The 20,306-nt window shown below is 40.7% G+C and overlaps 1 protein-coding gene across 3 annotated transcripts in view; it reads right to left on the reverse strand.

Annotated features, from left to right (window-relative positions):
* LOC135195056 (zinc finger-containing ubiquitin peptidase 1-like) overlaps window positions 1-20,306 on the reverse strand; it is a 181,756-nt gene that overhangs the window by 94,274 nt on the left and 67,176 nt on the right. For all 3 annotated transcript variants that reach the window (XM_064221404.1, XM_064221403.1, XM_064221401.1), the window contains exon 6: window positions 19,979-20,120. In XM_064221404.1, the coding sequence (XP_064077474.1) occupies window positions 19,979-20,120 (142 nt within the window). The remainder of the gene's footprint in view (window positions 1-19,978; window positions 20,121-20,306) is intronic.

Raw genomic sequence — 20,306 nt, forward strand, 5'->3', positions numbered from 1 at the left:
TAGATATCTCAGGTAATTTCCATGGAGGGGTTGGTGATATCCTAAATGGAAGAACTCTATTTCTTGCTATATCAAGACTGTTTATTAATTGTTTTACCTGAAAACCATAAGGTTGAGGAGATTTTGGGTGTAACTCAAAATATCTACGATGCCTTACAAAGTTTGCAGTCTGACAGGCTAAAGAATTAGGAAATCTTTGCAACCTAAACCTATACCAAAGAATAGAAGACTTTCGGTAAAGGTCTAAAGTTAATTCTTCAGCGTCAACAAGGAGACTTGGGATAGGCAAAGTTCTAAACGGTCCTGTAGACAATCTAATACCAGCATGGTGTATAGAATCTAATACCTTTAATCGGTTTGGGGTAGCTGAGGAGTATATTTCACACCTATAACTAATTTTTGAAAAAATTAAGGCCTTGTATAATCTTAAAATAGTTTTGCAGTCTGCCCCCCATGATATATGGGACAATACTTTTAGAAGATTCAGAGCCTCAAGACATTTAACTTTTAATGCCTTTAAGTGAGGAACCCATGTCAACCTGCAATCAAGTATCAAACCTAAAAATCTAGCTTCACTTACACATGGGATTTAAATCCATTCATATCAGCCCACTGAATAATTTTGTCAATTGAGAGCTGTAGTTTTCTTTCAACCATTGACATTCTAGATCCAGCAAATGATATGGAGAGATCATCTACAAATAATGTTGAGAGAATATCTTGGGGAATGACAGAGGATATCCCATTAAAGGCTAGTGCAAATAGGGTTACACTTAGCACACTACCCTGGGGAACTCCTTCTTCCTGACATTTCCTCTCTGATAGAGTTTCCCCCACTCTCACTTGAAAAAATCTATGTGAAAATGATATTGTTAGAATACAATAAAGTTTTGTACATACTTACCCGGCAGATATATACGATGAATGGCCCACCCAGCCTCCCCTCAGGAGACAGGTGGAAGAGAAAATCTGGTTCTAGAACGGGAACGGTTCCTATTCCTGCCACCCAGCGGCAGGGGGGTAGATCACCTGACCTACCTGCAGCGTGTGCCGCGAAATTCGAATTTCTGTCGGACGTCAGAGACATAAGCTAAGTATATATCTGCCGGGTAAGTATGTACAAAACTTTATTGTATTCTAACAATATCATTTTTGTACATGCAACTTCCCCGGCAGATATATACTTAGCTGATTGACACCCTTGGTGGTGGGTAAGAGACAACTATTTACTGAATAGACAGGTAAACAACATACGTTGTAGGTAATAAATAAATAAAACCTTGGTTCCTACTTGTTCAGGCGGAAGATTCCATGGCTAATGCCTAGGAATCTGCTTCGCCTCAAGAGCCTCAGCGAGGATGTGACCTATGGCTAAGAGTTCTTGTGGGTCTGTCGATGGGGTCTTATCCATTTACTCGACAGAGCCTCTTACATGACAATATGCCTATGCCTAGTGGCATAATTAAGGAGCACAACACCGATCCCGATCACCTGATCCTAACACGAGGGTTAGTGTCTTAAGTTGAAAAGAGTTATCCCCAAACTCCTTTCAAACAACCCAAAGAAAAAACACGACGTTAACTAAAATTTAACTCACTAGTTAAGGATCAGTATCGGCTCCCATCCCAGCAATGTATCCGCAGACACGTATCAACCAAGAGAGAAGGATCTCTCGTAGGTTATCTTGACATCCTTCGGATATGGGAAGTCAACACAGAGTTGCATCTCCCGTATGTGACAGCTAATATGTCCTTATGACATATTGTTAAGGAAAGAACAAGAATACAGAAAAGCTCGCACTTCATGCGCTTTTAATTCTCAGCTGTTTGAAGGAATCATCAATGCACTTGTCAAGTGCTTAGGAGATTCACATTGTCTCAAAGAAGGCCAGGGCATTCTTTGATATAGATCTCTTCTGGGTGAAGCCTGGAGCCTGGCTAGCGCCTCGCGCCTGGCTGGAGCCTTGCGCCTGAATGGCGCCTAGAGCCTGGCTGGAGCCTTGCGCCTGGCTGGCGCCTCGCGCCTGGCTGGCGCCTGATTGGCTCCTCCCTCCTGGCTAGCGCCTCGCGCCTGGCTGGAGCCTTGCGTCTGGCTGGCGCCTTGCGCCTGGAGCTTGGCAGAAGACTTCATGATTACTGTCTATGAGTCTGCATGCCTCAAGAGTTTCAGCGAGGTAGGGACCTATGACTGACAAACCCTTCTGGATCATGTCAATGGGGGCTAGCCCGCTTACACGACAGAGCCTTCTCGGATCGTGCCAATGGGGGCTGACCCACTTACATGGCAGAGCCTTACCTGTATCATATCAATGGGGACTAGCCCTCTTACATGACAGAGCTTTAGGTTTCTCTTTACTGGAAGGAGCCTTGCGCCTGGATGGATCCTCAATCCTGACTGGAGCCTAGCCTTGAAGGAGCCTGGCACCTGGATGGCGCCTGGCTGGCTTCTAGAGCCTGGCTGGCTTCTTCTAGAGCCTGGCTGGCTCCTAGAGCCTGGCTGGCTCCTAGAGCCTGGCTGGCTCCTAAAGCCTGGCTGGCTCCTAGAGCCTGCCTGGCTCCTAGAGCCTGGCTGGCTCCTAGAGCCTGGCTGGCGCCTCGCGCCTGGCTTGGCTCCTCCACACTTGCTGGAGCCTCGAGCTTGGAAGAGTCTCTAGGCTGTCTGGCGATGTCCACATCGGACACTCTTATATCTGTCCGATTGTTCGCCTCTGGCGCATTTGCGCCAGGTTGGAGGCCCGCTCCTTCTCAGTATCCGGCCATGACAGAGTTCCTTGGAACTGTCCGCCTCTGGCGTTTTTCGCCTGTATTGGCATTTGGCGCTTGGCTGGCGCTACATTGTCCGAGAGTCCTGAACAACCACATAGTTTATCAGGAGACTGGAGAAGGGTGGAAGAAATTCTTCCCCTTTGAGCTTTTGGCCCCTGGCAAGGGGAGGTGATTTTAGTCACTACACCCAGTAGGACGACAGGATATCTAACAATACGAGAGAGAAGAGTCTTCCTCCGAGGAGGATCCTTCGTGAACACTTCTTTTGCTAACGAGATCTCTTCTTACATGTTGATGAGGTTCCTCGTTGCAGAATCTTCCCTATCCTTGCCCGAAGGAAGGGAAGGAGTCTGGAAGTCGAAGGAGAGACTGAGCTGAAATTGGGCGGAACCCTGATTTCTAGCTCTTATTGTATTCTTCTGAATACCTTCTGGGAAGCATTTTGAGCCCTCATCGCACCCCGAAGACTCTGTAGGCAAACGTTTAAACCATCTCTTCTTCTGTAGATGAAAATGTAAGTACCCTGCCTGGGCAACTAAACTTCTATCTGAAAGCGTTGCGTCAGGAATAGAGGGATTTAGTTCTTTTGCCAGACATACTATGCTGGCAAGAACCCATTGCCGAGTCCCTCCATTGAATCTGATGCGAGATTCCAATGCACAAAAAATTCACTTGTCTTCTTGGTCGTTAGGGCTAAGAGAAACAAAGAATTCCTTCATAAACTTCCTCAAAGTAGTTTGATGAGGAGCAGTTCCATTTTGTCGGAACACGGAATCTGTGGCCACAAAAAAAATTCCATTCGAAGTACATGATATCCTACTCTTGTCGTATTGCGGTATCGTATAGATCCCGAAGATCTTAATCCTCTGTTATCTTCTAATTCCCCTTGTAGAGACAGAGTATAGCCTTTTACTGCGTTCTTTGATAGCAGATATATACATAGGTGATTCTTCCCTCTGAAAGTGAAGAAAAAACCTCGCTATGTGGTTCACAGAGGTATCGGAAGAGGACAGTTTCCTCATTCCATCTAGCATGATCTGCAGCAATTCTATGTCTTAGCCATGACTATTGTCATTTACCTTGAAAAATCCTCTCATTGTCATGTCCACTTCTGGTCCAGTCTGCACGTGGAAAGACTCAGAGTGGAGAGGTTTTTCAGGTCTATTTATAATAGATTCTGATAGAATATCCAGATACTCTTGGAAAAGCCTTACGAAACATGCTGTGAGAAGAACGTGACTTCTGTGAATCCAACCTCTCTAAGGCCAAAATGAGGCATTCATCCTCTCTTCCTTTGACGCCCATTTATCTTAATATCTGTTAAGATATTAACTAGGGGAAAAAAGACTAAAGTTTATTCCCCTTCTTTAAATTAAAGATGTCGTATATTGCTACCTCTCTTGGTTCGAGGAAAGGAAGCAGTTTCTATAGGAAGCCTGTTCGTCTTCTACCTTGCGAAGAGATCTATGAAGACTTTCCGCAGGTTCTCAAAACTCTTTTCAATAAATGTTAGACATACGTTAACAGTTATTATCTTCGATCGAGAAGGTTCTCACGGACATGCAAAATCTTGCATCGAACCTTTAAGGATCGTTACGTTCCGTGTCTGTTCCCAAATAGGTTCTCTTTTGTTAACGCGAACAGGGGCGAAAAAAAGAGATTCTCGATGCTCTTTGCGATATGAGAGTCGTGGAATTGGCCTAAGTGATTAAAAAAAAATAATTTCATCATTCCTTGTAAGCGACCCCTTTCCGATTAAATGGGTAACGATATCAGAACGAATCTTGCCGTTACCGAGCCTCCGAGAGGCTACTGGTTTGTTTGTTTGTTTGTATGGTGTTTTTATTTTACGTGACTTCCGAACCACGTCGAGAGTGAACTTCTATCACCAGAAATCCACATCTCTCACTCCTCAATGGAATGGCCGAGAATCGAACCCGCGACCACCGAGGTGAGAAGGAAACACCAAACCAACCACTACTGGACTCTTAGGTTAATAACTCGCTAAAACGAGAAAATATCTTGGATGGTACTTCTGGCGCATTGCGCCAGGCTGGCGCAATTTGCGCCAGGCTGGCGTTTTCTTCGGACGCTTTGCGCCAGGCTGGCGCTTCCTTCTAGTTCTTTTAAGGTTATGTGCCAGAACATCTGTGCCCTTATGGTACCCGACATCCTTCACGTGTTAATTTCCGTTCTTAGTAGGAAAAAACTTTTATATACGTAGTATAGTCCATTCAGGGAAAACAACTTCTGCCACTAAGAGAATGTTCCCATCCGACTACCATCTTCTCTTGAGCAATATCCGATTCTAAAAAGGTTGTGTGCGTTTCTCGAAAGGATGAGAGAATTATATTATGTTCGTGCTCTGCCGTATTAGACTTTCCTAGATACTGTCCACATTGTGGTAAACAGCATTAATCTAGGAAACCTTTGTAAGGATACTAGGAATTCTGTAGTTAACCTCGGTATGCGCATAAGACTTGACCATACCGTAGTCTTAAAGTGAATTCTCTTCTACTACATTCATCTTCTCACTAAGCATGTACTCTAATAGCCATGCTTTCGTAGCATGAGAGCATCATATAATAATAGAGTTCCGCTGCGTTAGAATCCTTTAATAATGGTACCTACGGTAAAACAGCATTGAAAGGTTGTAATATCTTTCTTATTGAAAGCTTCTTTGCAAAAGGCAGACAATATTTTATTTATGTTTGCTTAACTATCCCCTCAATCCGAGGCTAAAACCGCGATTGTAGGGAGAGACACGGTTAGTTATTCCATCCCGCAGGAGAGAGACATGTAAACCAACCACTCATGACCGACACCTACATGTTACTGCGTTGGTCTCTAAGGCGCGATAGCAGTCTCCGTTAGCCGTCTGGCCTTACTCTTCCAGAGTTGCCAGCTACTCCATTAAATAAAGGAATCTTATAAAATTATCGAACTTCAGGAAGTTCTTATTAATGCATATTTAAGCGAAAACAAGACTTCGATAAATCTAGAAGCTAAGTAGGTGTTGTCTTAACAATCCCTTTAAGCGTAGTCCTTCCTAGGAAACATTCCTGGAAGGATACTGATAATTGAGTTGTTCTACAAAGAAGTAACTACGGTATGTGTGATTTGCCGTATCGTATTCTCATACAGCAGATACTCAACTACCTTCTTTCCCTCCCTGCCGAGGCAGATAAAGGAGAAATTTTTACTGTCTTCGTTCTTTTCGTTAATAGAATGATAGAAAGAGTATATATATCTCCTTAAGGAAGGAAGTTAATCCAGGAACTCTTTAAATCTTCGTGATTTCCTCATAAATCGCGGAAGAGACAGAATTCCTGTTCGTCTGTAGGGTTTACGGAAGGAAGTAGATATTTCCTATCCGCCAATCATACCCAAACGTCGATGAGATTCTTATAAGAAAAACTCCAAAGCGCTTGCCTCTTCATAACGAGGGAAGAGCATGAATGAAGGAGTGTCCGCATTACTCAAAGAGGAGCCTCGCGACTGAACCTCTCTCTCTTAAGAAGATTTGGAATATTCTGGCGCCTGGCTCCTTGCGCCTAGCGCCTGGATAGTTCCGTGCGCCTGGAATGTTCCGCACGCTAGAAAGGAGACTCGCTCCTGGAACGTTCGCTTGTGTGGAAGGTCCCGTGCGCCCTGATAGTTCCGAGCGCCTACTAGACCCCTTTTAGAAAGAGCCTCTTGCCCAGAAACGTTCAATGGAAGGATCGTTCTGATTGCCACTGTACTATAAGGCTCCTTGCTCTAGCCGTCTGTTTTTCTGTTGCAATTTGCGCCAGCTGGCGCTTCGTCTCTTTGAAGGCGCCTTGCGCCAAGAAAAAATTTTCTAGAACGCGGCTCGCGCTCAGTTGCTGGAACGCGGCTCGCGCTCAGTTGCTGGAACGCGGCTCGCGTTTGGTTGTAGGAACGCGGCTCGCGCTAGTCTGTTTTCTGGAACGCGGCTCGCTGCTGGCTGTTGGAACGTGGCTCACGCTAGCTTGCTGGAACGCGGCTTCCTAAGTTCCTGGCTGGCTCTTGCTCAGTGTTCTCTTAGTTTTCAGAGAACGCGCTAGATCATCAAAACATATACATTCTTCGTCTTTTCGGATGTAAGATGAAGAGACGCACTTTTTTAAGGATGCCTTTTCAATGGCTATCCTTGGGCAGTCTGGGACGCTCTACAGAACCTGCCGAGGGACGCCTGACCGGTGGGGATTCTCTGAAACCCCTTACGGCTTTTCGACATTCCTTCTCCCCTGGGCTTGGGAGCTTGAAAGAGGTCTAGGCCTGGGAGCGAGACAGAGCCGATCAGACGCACCCTCCACTGCAATGGGGAACACTAGTAATCACTTCTTACCTTTCAATCGCTCGCATTTTGAGCCACAATCCTTGTCTTCAAATTGCAATTATGAATTTGAAGTTTCTGCGAAGTAAGAAGGTGATGAGGATGCAACACTACTAGTACTGTTAATACTCTAATTGCTCGTTAGTACGAGTTTCTAAAAAACTTTTAAAAGAAACGTATCTAGTTACATGCTTTACTGACTCCCTAAAGTAGGAAGTCAGTATATTTCCTCAATCAATTCTAACACTTATTACACATATTAATGAATAAATATTAATATTTCCCTTTCTTGCAAACTATGTGAGTGTCTACCGAAAATTTCGGTAGTTACACGTCATATATTCTTCGAAATTTTCGAAGCCAAATTCATTAAAAAGTTAATAAAAGCGTATGCCGAACCAAAGACCCAGTACTTCCCTGCAAAAGACAGCCCAGAAGATCGATGGCGATGAAAACGAAAATCAAGTCAGGAGGTAGCAACAACATATGTTGACACTACCGCGACAGAGAAAATCTGGTTCTAGAACGGGAACGGTTCCTATTCCTGCCACCCAGCGGCAGGGGGGTAGATCACCTGACCTACCTGCAGCGTGTGCCGCGAAATTCGAATTTCTGTCGGACGTCAGAGACATAAGCTAAGTATATATCTGCCGGGGAAGTTGCATGTACAAAACAAATGATTGAATGAACAATGGTAACTCCTCGTAATCCCAATTCATGAATGGTTTTAAGTATACCATATCTCTGTAGTATTATTATTTGTGGTAGGTCCTAGCTATCAAACTATTTCTTTATGTTGTTTTCTAATGTTAATGTTTTGTAGCATGATTGTCATAAGTTATGTGCTTGTGTTCATGTGTGCATGAATGTTGTTAGTTATTGTCTGTTTTTCTGTTACAGATGTGGTAGTTTGGTAATGTGTTGAATAAAGCTTGGAATCTGTCACCAAGTGTTTACTTTCATTACAATTTATTCAACACACTACCTATCATGGCCAAGCTGCTGAAGCCGTCCAGACGGACACAGATCCCAGCCTCCCAGCTCACCCACTGCAGCCAAAGAGTGGAAGCACTGGCATAAAAACATTCACCAACTTCATAGAAGAAAGTGGAGATGCTGCACCAGACAGTTGAGGGCATTAGTGAATTGTGTGTCCCCGAGTGTTTATGAACTCATTGAAGACTGTAGTACTTTTGAGAGTGCAATCGCCAAACTGGAGAGTGCTTATGTCAAGTTGCCGAATGAAGTTTTTGCTAGCATGTTTTGGCGACACGATGACAGCAGTCAGGAGAATCCCTTGATGAATTTCTGAGGGAACTACATAAGCTAAGCAAGGATTTGTAACTTCCAGGCAGTCACAGTGAGCAATATCGGGCAGGAGCTAGTACGTGATGCATTTATCAATGGTATTGCCTCGGCATTTATTCGTCAGCGCCTACTAGAAAATAAGTCACTGAACCTGGAGGCTGCACACAGTCAAGCTCGTACGTTGGATCTTGCCCAGCGTAGTGCCGACGCGTATACATCTCCACCCATTCCTCATACTGCTGCTTTAGTTCCAGAGTGGCAGGCACAGCCCAGAGGTGACCAGCAGCAGCAGCCAACAAAAGAAGAAGCAGGAATCATTGCACCCTCAGGATTAACTCAGGCTGAACATGATGAAAACGTTCAAAAGTTCTTGGATGTGGTTCGGAAACAGAAGATCACCCTAAATGAAGTGAAATTGGTTGTGTCTGTTCCTACAATCAATGTTCTAGGGTATTGTGTCGGTAATAATGTGATAAAGCCTGACCCTGACAGATTACGTCCCCTTCAAGAATTACCGCCTCCCACAAATATGGGGTCTCTGCGAAGAGCTCAAGGGTTGTTTGCATATTATGCCAAATGGATCCCTCGTTTTTCTGATATGATTCATCCCTTAGTGAACACAAAAACTTTTCCACTGAGTGAGCCAGCACTAGCTGCTTTTAACTCCTTAAAAAAACAACTTATGGATGTTTCACTACGGTCTGTGGATGAGAGCCTTCCCTTTGTTGTGGAGTGTGATGCTTCGGAAGTTGCTGTTTCAGCAGTCTTAAACCAGGGTGAACCGGTCGGTAGCTTTCATGTCAAGAACGCTCCAGGGTAGTGAGTTGCATTATCCAGCAGTGGAAAAGGAGGCTACCGCTATTATTGAAGCTGTTCGCAAGTGGAGCCATTTCTTAGCGAGACGACATTTTACTCTGATTACTGATCAGCGATCCATGTTAGACAGCAGGAAGAGAACTAAAATAAAGAATAAACCAAGATACAAAGAGTGGAGGTTGGAGCTGGCATCGACAGCTATACCATACAGTATCGTCCTGGGAAACAGAATACTGTCACCGGACACCCTGACTCGTGCCTATTGTTGTTCTATTTCTTTAATGTCGAATCTCACTGACATCCACGAGAACCTCTGCCATCCTGGGGTCACTCGTCTTTTGCACTTTGTGCGATCCAAAAACCTCCCCTTTTCAACAGATGACGTGAAAAGAGTGTGTGCTTCTTGTAAAATCTGTGCACAACAAAAACCGCAATTCCATCGTCCAGGAAAAGGAGTCCTCATAAAGGCCACCCAGCCAATGGAACGTCTTAGTATTGATTTCAAGGGGCCTCTGCCCTCTACCACGAACAACAAGTACATTCTTACGGTTATTGATGGGTATTCACGTTTCCCCTTTGTGTTTCCCTGTCCAAACATGCATTCTAAAACAGTGATCAAATGTCTTGAATCTATCTTTAGCCTTTGTGGAATGCCTTAGTTTTATTCCATTCAGATCAAGGTCCTTCTTTCATGTCCCAGGAACTGAAAATGTACCTTTCTCAGAAAGGGGTTGCAACAAGCAAAACAACACCTTATCATCCGATGGGGAACGGCCAGGTTGAGAGATACAATGGTATTATTTGGAAATCTATTCTTTAATACTTGAAACTCGTAACTTGAAGACTCAACACTGGGAGATAGTACTTCCTGAGGTTTTGCATTCAGTTAGGTCGCTCTTATGTACAGCAACCAATGAAACCCCTCATGAACGTTTCTTTAGGTTTCAGCGACGCTCTAGTCTTGGAAATACATTACCATCATGGCTTTTGACTACTGGACCCGTACTATTGCAACGACATGTTAGGTCTAGCAAACATGAACCGTTAACTGATCAGGTTCAACTCATGAATGCAAACCCAATGTATGCAAATATCAAATATCCAGACGGAAGAGAATCAACTGTGTCTACTCGTGACTTAGCTCCAAGTCCTGAGGGTGCAATGATTCCTGTACACCAGGTTGAATCGTTAAGAGAGATGGAGTCCCCAAATACACCTGGAGTGCAGGATGCACAAACTCATATTACACCTGAAGTGCAGGATGCACAAACTCATGACAGTTCACAAACTCATGACAGTTCACAAACTCATGATAACCGTGATTCTCATGTGCCCAGTGAGCCCACTGAGCTAAGAAGATCCACTCGTGTGTCAAGGCCTCCTGATCGCTACGGATGGGATTAAACCAATACATTTGTTTAGTTTAACAGTGAAATTTTCTAGGAGGGGAGAATGTAGTATTATTATTTGTGGTAGGTCCTAGCTATCAAACTATTTCTTTATGTTGTTTTCTAATGTCAATGTTTTGTAGCATGATTGTCATATCAAACTATTTCTTTATGTTGTTTTCTAATGTCAATGTTTTGTAGCATGATTGTCATAAGTTATGTGCTTGTGTTCATGTGTGCATGAATGTTGTTAGTTATTGTCTGTTTTTCTGTTACAGATGTGGTAGTTTGGTAATGTGTTGAATAAAGCTTGGAATCTGTCACCAAGTGTTTACTTTCATTACAATCTCCATGCAGTATCATTTGCCTTTTCAAGGTCAAAAAAGACTGTTACATGGTGCTGTTTGGAAGCAAGGGGTTCACAAATAGAGGATTCCAGTCGTATCAACACATCAGTCATTGAATGCATTTTTCTAAATCCACACTGGATAGGTGATAAAATACCCTTCTTTTCCAGGTACCATATCAGTCTTATATTGACCATCTTCTCCCTGATCTTACATAAACAACATGTCAATGCAATTGGTCGATAGTTTGCAGCTAAAAACTTATCCTTACTGGGTTTTAAAAAGGCTAAAATAATGGCTAGTTCCCAAACACTTGGATAACTATGATCATGCCATATTCTGTTAATAATGCTTAAAATAAATAACTTGGTATTATCAGGTACACATTTAATCATTGCATATGGAATTCCATCGGGTCCAGGGGCTGTATCATTACACGTAGCAAGTGCGGAATCAAATTCTCTTTTGGTAAAAGGAGAATTGTATGACTCTTCCCTTCCTGTTGCAAAATTTAAAATATTCTTTTCTTCAATGCTCCTAAACTGGTGACCAGGAGCTGCTTCACACTTGCATGATACATTTGAGAAATGATCAGCCAGGGCATTACTAACCTCAGTTGCTCCAGTCACATACTGATCATTCACCTTCAACACTGGTGGTGGGTTAGGGTGAATTTGCCTGCTATCTTTTTTACTTTCCTCCACACAGAAGATGGTGGTGTTCTACTGTTAATGTAGGAAACAAAAGACACCCAAAACTGGCGCCTAGCTTCTTTCATGGCACGATGGAACTGTGCTCTACATTTCTTATATACAGGCGGTCCCCGGGTTACGACGGGTCCGGCTTACGACGTTCCGAGGTTACGACGCTTTTTCTTAAATATTCATTGAAAAATCCGCCCTGGGTTACGACGCTTGTTCCGAGGTTACGACGCTGACGCTTCCGACGCTCCGAGTTTACAACGCTTTTAAAAAACACATATTATGATAAGATAAGAATCCTTTATAGTTTAGCACAGTTTCTCTCTCTCTCTCTCTCTCTATCTCTCTCTCTCTCTTTGTATTTTCCAAGAAAATAATCACTAATTTTCTCTCTCTCTCTCTCTCTCTCTCTCTCTCTCTCTCTCTCTCTCTCTCTCTCTCTCTCTCTCTCTCTCTATACTACAAAGATGTATGTTTTTTAGTATGATAAATAAATGATTTACTATTTTCAAACATTAATATTAATTTATACAGCAATAATATCAATTCATTAAAGAAAATCCACCTAGTGAAATTAGTAAGATTTTAGCTTATATTTAAAAAATTATCGAAGAATGAAGGAAATCCCAGTCTTCTCTGTTGAAGGAAATCCCAGTCTTTTCTGTAACCTTTCCAGGTACTAAAACTGTCAGATATATATCATGTTCTGTGACAGCCAAAAGGGGGAAGAGCTGGGGGAGAGCTGCAGTGGTGGTCCTACATTCCCCCCCCCCCCCCCCATTCCCCCCCCCCCCCCCCCCCTCTCTCTCCTCTCTCTCTATCTCCCCTCTCTCTCTCGCTTTTCCTCTCTCTCTCTCTCTCTCTCTCTCTTTTACTGAGACTCGAGATTTTTATGTACTTGTACTATTTGTTTTTAATACTTTTCAAATAATAATAATAATAATAATAATAATAATAATAATAATAACTGTAATTACAAAATTCATATGTGATAGTATTTTAAAGAAATACAATACGTACTAATCTATCCATGTCACTTTTAATTAAGGTTAAACTCTCTCTCTCTCTCTTCTCTCTCTCTCTCTCTCTCTCTCTCTCTCTCCTTTCTCTATCTCTCTCTTTCTTTTGCCACACAAGATAATAATGAGTAACGCCCTCCCTCTCTTTCGCTGGAAGCGTTAGAAACAACGAGATAAACTCTCTCTCTCTCTTTTACCGAGATTAAAGAATTTTTATGGTACTTGTATGTAAAATGTTTATTGATAATTTCAGTTATTTAATAATAATAATAATAATAATAATAATAATAATAATAATAATGATAATAATAATAAAACTTTAATTACAAAATTCATAATGGTCTTATTTTAAAGAGATGAAAATGACCTTTCCATTTCACTTGTAAGGATAATTCCTCTTTCTTACTGAGATGAGAGAATTTTTATGGTAGATGCACGTGTTTATTATATTTTCAAATAATAATAAGAACAATAATAATAATAATAATAATAATAATAGAAATAGTAATAATACGATAAATAATTTCAAAAGAAAATTCTTCCCTGTCTTTTTCTGTATCAATTTCCCCACCTCAACTCGAGTGACACTCAAGCTTAACAATGCCATACAATGGTCAACGAATTTAATGGTTTTATGTACTCCTCTCTCTCTCTCTCTCTCTCTCTCTCTCTCTCTCTCTCTCTCTCTCTCTCTCTCTCTCTCTCTCTCTCTCTCACTGAGATGAGATCATTTTCATGGACGTGTATGTAATAAGTTTATCATTAATATTTTCCAATAATAATACAAGTACAAAATTCATATCTGAGTACTTTAAATACAAAAATCATTCCATTTCTCTTTTAAACAACTCTCTCTCTCTCTCTCTCTCTCTCTCTCTCTCTCTCTCTCTCTCTCTCTCTCTCTCTCTCTCTCTCTCTCCTCATCAACAAGATACAAGTCATACATTTGGTGTTTCTATTTCTTCCTTTTATCTCTCTCGCTCTCAGCAAAAGAATTGATAGACAGACAAACATAATTGCACAGTCCTCTCTTTCTCTCTTCTCTGGAGAAATATATGTATTTATGGGAGGGGGAAAAAGTTGCCTACAGACATTCATTTCAATCTATTGAAACCTAAGGAGTTATTTCTCTCTCTCTCTCTCTCTCTCTCTCTCTCTCTCTCTCTCTCTCTCTCTCTCTCTCTCTCTCTCTCTCTCTCTCTCTTTGTATTTTAATGAAAATATACAGTAATTTGTGAATACACAGTGTTGCACATGAAAAAAGTAAATTAGTGATAATTTTAGAGATACGGCCCTAAGAAAAATTGCAAATTAGTAGTGAAATTTTCCCTGTGGACATGTTTTCAAGAACGTCGTTCCGGCTTACAACGATTTTCGGGTTACGACGCGTCTTAAGAACGGAACCCCCGTCGTAACCCGGGGACCGCCTGTATAATTAAATTCTCCTCAGTACAGTGTCTGCGCAATCGAGTTAAAGACCTTCTTGTGGCTCTATGCAGGGCAGTTAGTTCTGAAGACCACCAGGGGACTGGTCGTCAATTGAATAACCCTGTTGTTTTGGGAATTGAATTGACTCCTGCTGTATGAAGGGTTCCATTCAGTATGTCTAAGGCATTATCAATATTTTCAAACTGTTCTGCATTCCCTTCAATTTCGCTTAGCTCACAAAATCTATCTCAGTCCACCTTGTCAAGATTCCATCGTGGCGATCTTTGTAAAGGTGGACCATTGTTGGTGTTTATAATGATTGGTGCATGATCACTAGTATGCCAATCATCTAATGTCCTTCAATCAAAATTGATAAGGCAATTAGAGCTTGCAATTGATAGGTCAATGCACGACAAGGTACCTGTCTGGACATGAAAGTGTGTGGGCTCTCTGGTATTCCACAATTGATGATATTTTATTGCCCCTTGCATTTGCTAAAACATTGCCCCATAAAGGATGTCTACCACTCAAATCTCCCAGTAAGAGAAAAGGTTTAGGGAGTTGTTGAATCAACTCTACTAAATTATTATACAAAATGTTATCCTTGGGAGGTAAGTACAGAGAGCATATTGTATATTTCCTCCCTATATCAATCTGCACAACTACTGCCTGCAGAGGTGTACGAATAGACAAAGATATTTGGGGAACATCTCAACGAACGTACATGAGACTTCCGCCATGGCTCCCTGCTTGTTGATTATATGGTGTTTTATAGCTAACATACTCTCGAGGACAAGGAGTATTAGCATCAAGCTTGCTCTCCTGTAGACATACAAATATGGGGGAATGCTCATGAATTAGGAGCTTAAGTTCTTCATATTTGGCCCTTTAACCCTGACAATTCCATTGCAAAATGGAGGAGAAAACTATGGTGATTTCTGGAAGACATCTTGGATGAGGTCTTCCCATTGGCAATTTTTAATCAAACATTATTTCCTGTAGGTTTCTTTAGAGATGGTCTTGATATATTGGGTTTTACGTTTGTCTTGTTCTTTGTGTCCTTTTGATCTATTAGTTGAGGCGGATGGTGGACCCCAACTTGAATTTCTGGTTTATTCAAGTTATCTTCCAGTTGATCAGAAACATCAACAGATAAAACATCAAATTTATTTGATGTCATAGCTTTAATGTTTCTTATGGAAGGAGGTGAGAGAGATGGAGGTCTCTCTCTTTTTCGATTAATAGGTGGTGGGCTTCTAGGTTTTTGCACCTTCCCCACTATAGGTGCACCAGGTAAGTTGGTTTTAAGTGGAACCTCCATCAAATCAGGCAAGGGCATGGCCTGAGAAAGGTTTGTACTACTTATTGTAATGGGGGGGGCGAAGGTTGTACGGAGGTGGGCAATGCCCCACAATTAATACACTGTGGCAAAGCCTCAGAAGGCAATATGCTTACCTCGTTATACAGCATTTCATCATTAGATGGTATATTTCTTTTTCTAGAACTATTGGCAGTACTAGGTTGGGTTTGATTTTAATGCCTTTGCATAGCTATTTGATATATTTAATAGTCTTTTGGCATATCCCACACTTATATGTTCTAAATTGGATTTGTTAAGGGCAGCTTCTTCCAACTTATACATCTCGCAGCTCCTGTCTGTGGATTTATGATTTGAGTTGCAATTTAAACACCTGGTCTCAAGTGGACATTCTACATGGTAAGATTTGGAGCAAATACCACACATTTTTTCATTTTTGCAAACTTTTGACGGGTGTCCAAATTTAAAACAATTAAAGCATTGCAGTGGCTTCTGCTTGAATGGTCAAACTTTAATCATTTAATTTTCAATAACAATATGGGAAGGTACATCAGCATCCTGGAAAGTAAGGATAATCATTGATGTACCTGGGACTTTGTGTACTTTCCATACATTTAGTGGTGTACTTTCCATACATTTAGTGGACACATGGCCAGTATCTCCTCCTTTGTAAATTCATACAGATCTTTGTTAAAAACTACTCCCCTCCTGTAACTAAAATTTAGGTGGGGTTTGACATCTAACTTAATATCATCATCACTTGTTTTAAGGTTGGATAGTATTACAGATTGTGAGCATGATTTGGCATGGATAAGGTAACTATTTTTTCCAAAACGAGATATATCTCCCGGAGCAATAGTTCCTACTTTTTTCTGAATTAATTTGCATATTTTGAAATAGTTCCCTGCAAGCCCCTCAGATTCAGCTACAAGCCACATCGGTGGTTTTGGCTTCCTCTGGGAAGGCATAACTAAATCAGCATCTTTTTCAAACCAGTCCGCAGGTTTATAAACATCCAAATCCTTTGGTACCTTATCGCAAAGAGCACCCATTATATTCAAGTTATTAATTTTAATATTATTAATATTACTTACTACATTAAATGCTTTGTCATGACTATTGTAAGATATCCATGAATCCCAATTTGTATCTTCAAGTTTCATTCTTATTTCTTTTATGCATCCATAACACTCAAATGCTTTATATATATTATCATAGTTTGTCTCTATTGGAATTTGGGTAACATGAAGGATTCAAAGTTTCCTTGTGTTACCCAAATTACTCAATTTTTGGATATCAGTAGAATGGTTCTTCCTAGTTCCGAGGTCATCAACAGAATTTTCCCTAATTAAATTAGCGGAGGTCATCAACCGTGTCAGGGGTTCACCATTCGATCCAGGGGTACAAGTAACATTAATTTCACTCATTGGAAAAGAAATAAGTTTGGGGGAAATAGAAAAAAAAAAACCAATTAGACAGTCTGACATCCAAAAAGAGAACCCATTATCCTTTCATGAAATTAATTCCTCCACCAATGACACCTGCCAGAGCTGCTTCCCAAATGTCCACTCCCTACCCTACCACGAAGGGATGGTACCACTATGATTAGAGTGGCTCAAGTGTATGCTAAACCCGCTTGATGGGATTGAGAGCATTACAGGAATACAATCATCCTCACTTTAATCATAGTGGCACGCAAACCGGACAGAATACCGAGAGTCCTATCTCTATGAAACCGGCCAACCCCTGGAACCCGAAGGCCAAGTTTTTGTTCGAGAATAGTCCTGCGTGCCAGTATGGAAATACTGACACTCCTAGGTGTCCAAACATTATCGGGTAGTGGGCAAGACCACCACAGCTCCCACAATTGATTGTGAAAAAAATTCCAATCCCAGATACGATGTCCCCTAAAATAAATCTGGACAGTGAAATGGGTAAGAGAGTTTTGATAGCAAGGTTGGAGACAGTTGATAAATATGAAGGAGAATGAAGCAATTATAAGTAATAGAAATAGGATGAGAGAAATTTAGAGTCAAACTGAGGAAAAAATTCCCCAGTTCGAGAGCCCTCTTGCTCATCACCAGGCTTCAGCATGGGAATGATATGTTGTGCGGAAGCCCAATTACTTCATCAAGGCATTCTCTCATTAAGAGGGCCCTTGTTTATGACTTTAGCTGAGATCTGTCATTTACTGTACTTCATTTTCTAAAGAGAGAAAGAGTAAATTTTGGTTGTTCTTAATGATTTTCCTTTTTTGGCGTGATTTTTGGAAATAATGATCTTAGATCTTGTAATAATGCCATAATTTCAAGCCATCTGATTATTGTCCATGTTCCATTTTAGCACATGCAAAAGGGTTACTTGAGGTCAGGTTTAGAAGAAATGGAAACAAAATCTGGGATAAATACAGGGCGAACACTCCATCTGTGTGCTTAATACTCTTTTACCATTGAGGTTTAAGTAGGTCGGCTTCCGTAAGGGTAAAATGACCAAAATGTTCTTAACTGCGAACGATATAGTCCGGGAAAAACCTTTTATCACCTGCTACAACATTTTGGTTTGACTATTGGCCCCGTACTGAGCACCCAAACAAAGCATCCCAAGTTCCCTCGTGACCGATTCTGCTTTAGTGTTCATTGTTTTTGTGTTTCTTTATTCAAGTGCAACTACTAAATAAGCCATCATGAGACCAAAGAAAGTTCCAAGTGCTAGCCCTTCTATACAAAAGGTGAGAAATACTATAAAATTTAAGAAAGAACTCGTAGCAAAGTGTTGGAGGATGTTGCATGCTGATCTCTGTGAGAAAATACCTACAACAAGCACTGCTGTTAGTGAATTTAAGGCCAACAGAGGCTGGTTTGAAAAATTCAGAAAACGAATAGGCAGACATAATGTGCCTACTTCAGGGATTAAGGACATGCTTGCAAAGTGAAGTGATGTAAGAAATTTTGTGGGAGGAATTATCATCCCAACACAGAAGTTGTAACCCATGTTTCCAACATGTTTAATGACAATGCTGTGTTTAACTTTAAGAAAATTTTAAAATAACACCAGAAACAAATGTCTCTGGACAATTTTGTTGTGCGACAGGGGTCCAGTAACTACCAAGCTGGTCCTAATGCCAGTAAAAAATAAAGAGGGGAAGTGACCTCAGATAGTGCCAGTAAAAATCGAAGAGAAGTAACCCCAAATAGGTCCTTGATACCTGAAGTCCTTCTGGAGGGAGATTCCCCTTCCAGACAATAACCTCTCCTTCTCCCTCTCCCCTCCTCTCCATCTTCCATACACTAACAAGTGTTTTCCATAGAGGTAAGAGTGGTGTTAAATGTTCATTCATTCATTTCACTGGTCATTTATATTTATTTCTCTTTGTTTTTTGCATGTAAAACTGTCTATTTCCTGTACAATGTATTTTTAAAAATATTTTTGGGTGTCTGAAATGCATTAATTGTATTTACAGTATTCCTTAAGGGAATTATAGTTATGGATTTTGTATGTTTCGGACTTCATGGGACGTTCTGGAACGGATTATTACGAAAACCAAGGTTCCACTGTACTCTTGTCACTGGCCAAACTACAAGCACAGAGTACCAATTCCAAACTAGTAAAGCAGTTGTTACATGGTAAAATCAATGTATCTACATCACACAACTCACTACTGCTTTTACTAAATGTAACTTATCTAGTATTACCCTTTACCTCTTAACCTGTCAATTGTCACATTCATACATGGAAACTTATACGTATAAACTTAGTTTGATTTGAAGAACATGCACAGGTCAGTTACACAGCTTCAAAAAACATAAACTGATAAAAAAACCACCTACAGGTGCCTAATTTTAACCTTAAATATAAACATTTTGATGTGTCATCAGACTTCCACTGCTGAGTCAGCTACAGCACAACATTTTTGGTGGATTTTAACATGAGGATATCATGATTTGGGGTTAATCTTAATGTTTTGCCTTTTATGAACTTAACAGATTAATTATAGTCAATATATTTTGCTTCAAAATGATTACCAAAACAAGTATCATGGCATGAACAGTAATTTTATATGCATTGCAAAGAGTAAAATATTTTATATCAAGAGTTCTGATTGGAACATGCAGGAATTGCCTACTGACTAAAATGGTTACTAATAACAAAACAAAAAGTACTGATGTAAATTCTTGGCAAAACAAAGGTGCAAGTAAAATAAACAATTCTTCCTGTCAAAAAACACTAAAGCAAAGTTTCATCTGGTACCAGAATACAAAATGATGAGTTAGGTCTTTCTTACCATTTAACAACTGTTATACTATCTTGGAACTGCTATTCAAATGGTTTCTCTGCCTATCAGGTAATAAAATGTCTATGTAATAAAATCATACTTCAAGCAAACACATTTTGCCAAAGCATGGTTAGATGTAAACCTTGTTTACTCCTGACAAACAACTCAACCTGTTCGTAAGCAGTGGGATCAGAAATTGTCTGGTCTTTCCTTGAAAGAAATACCCTGTAAACCTGTTTTCCAGAATAAAATAAGGGTAATTTTAAGTAACCTTACTTGTAAATCAAATCCATTCCGCCAAGCTTGCTCGATAAGTCTTTGTAGCTGTGATATTGAAGGCATCATGTTTGGTCCAGAGAACAGCCGTGCATAATAGCCAGTGTGGTGTTGAAGGGAACTCAACAACATCTGGATATTTCTGTTAATTGGAAAATACAAAAACTTATTACTAAAGAATCTTATAATATCTTCAGATGCAATATAAAGATAATAGCAATGATACGTTTGCGAAATATATAGGATTTTAAATTTTGCATTGAACTTTTCCAAAATATTTTAAACTTTTCCAAAATATTTGTAAGAAGTTGGATAGTAACATATTCAG

This window comes from Macrobrachium nipponense, chromosome 15 (genome assembly GCF_015104395.2).
Source record: "Macrobrachium nipponense isolate FS-2020 chromosome 15, ASM1510439v2, whole genome shotgun sequence".
NCBI lineage: Eukaryota > Metazoa > Arthropoda > Malacostraca > Decapoda > Palaemonidae > Macrobrachium > Macrobrachium nipponense.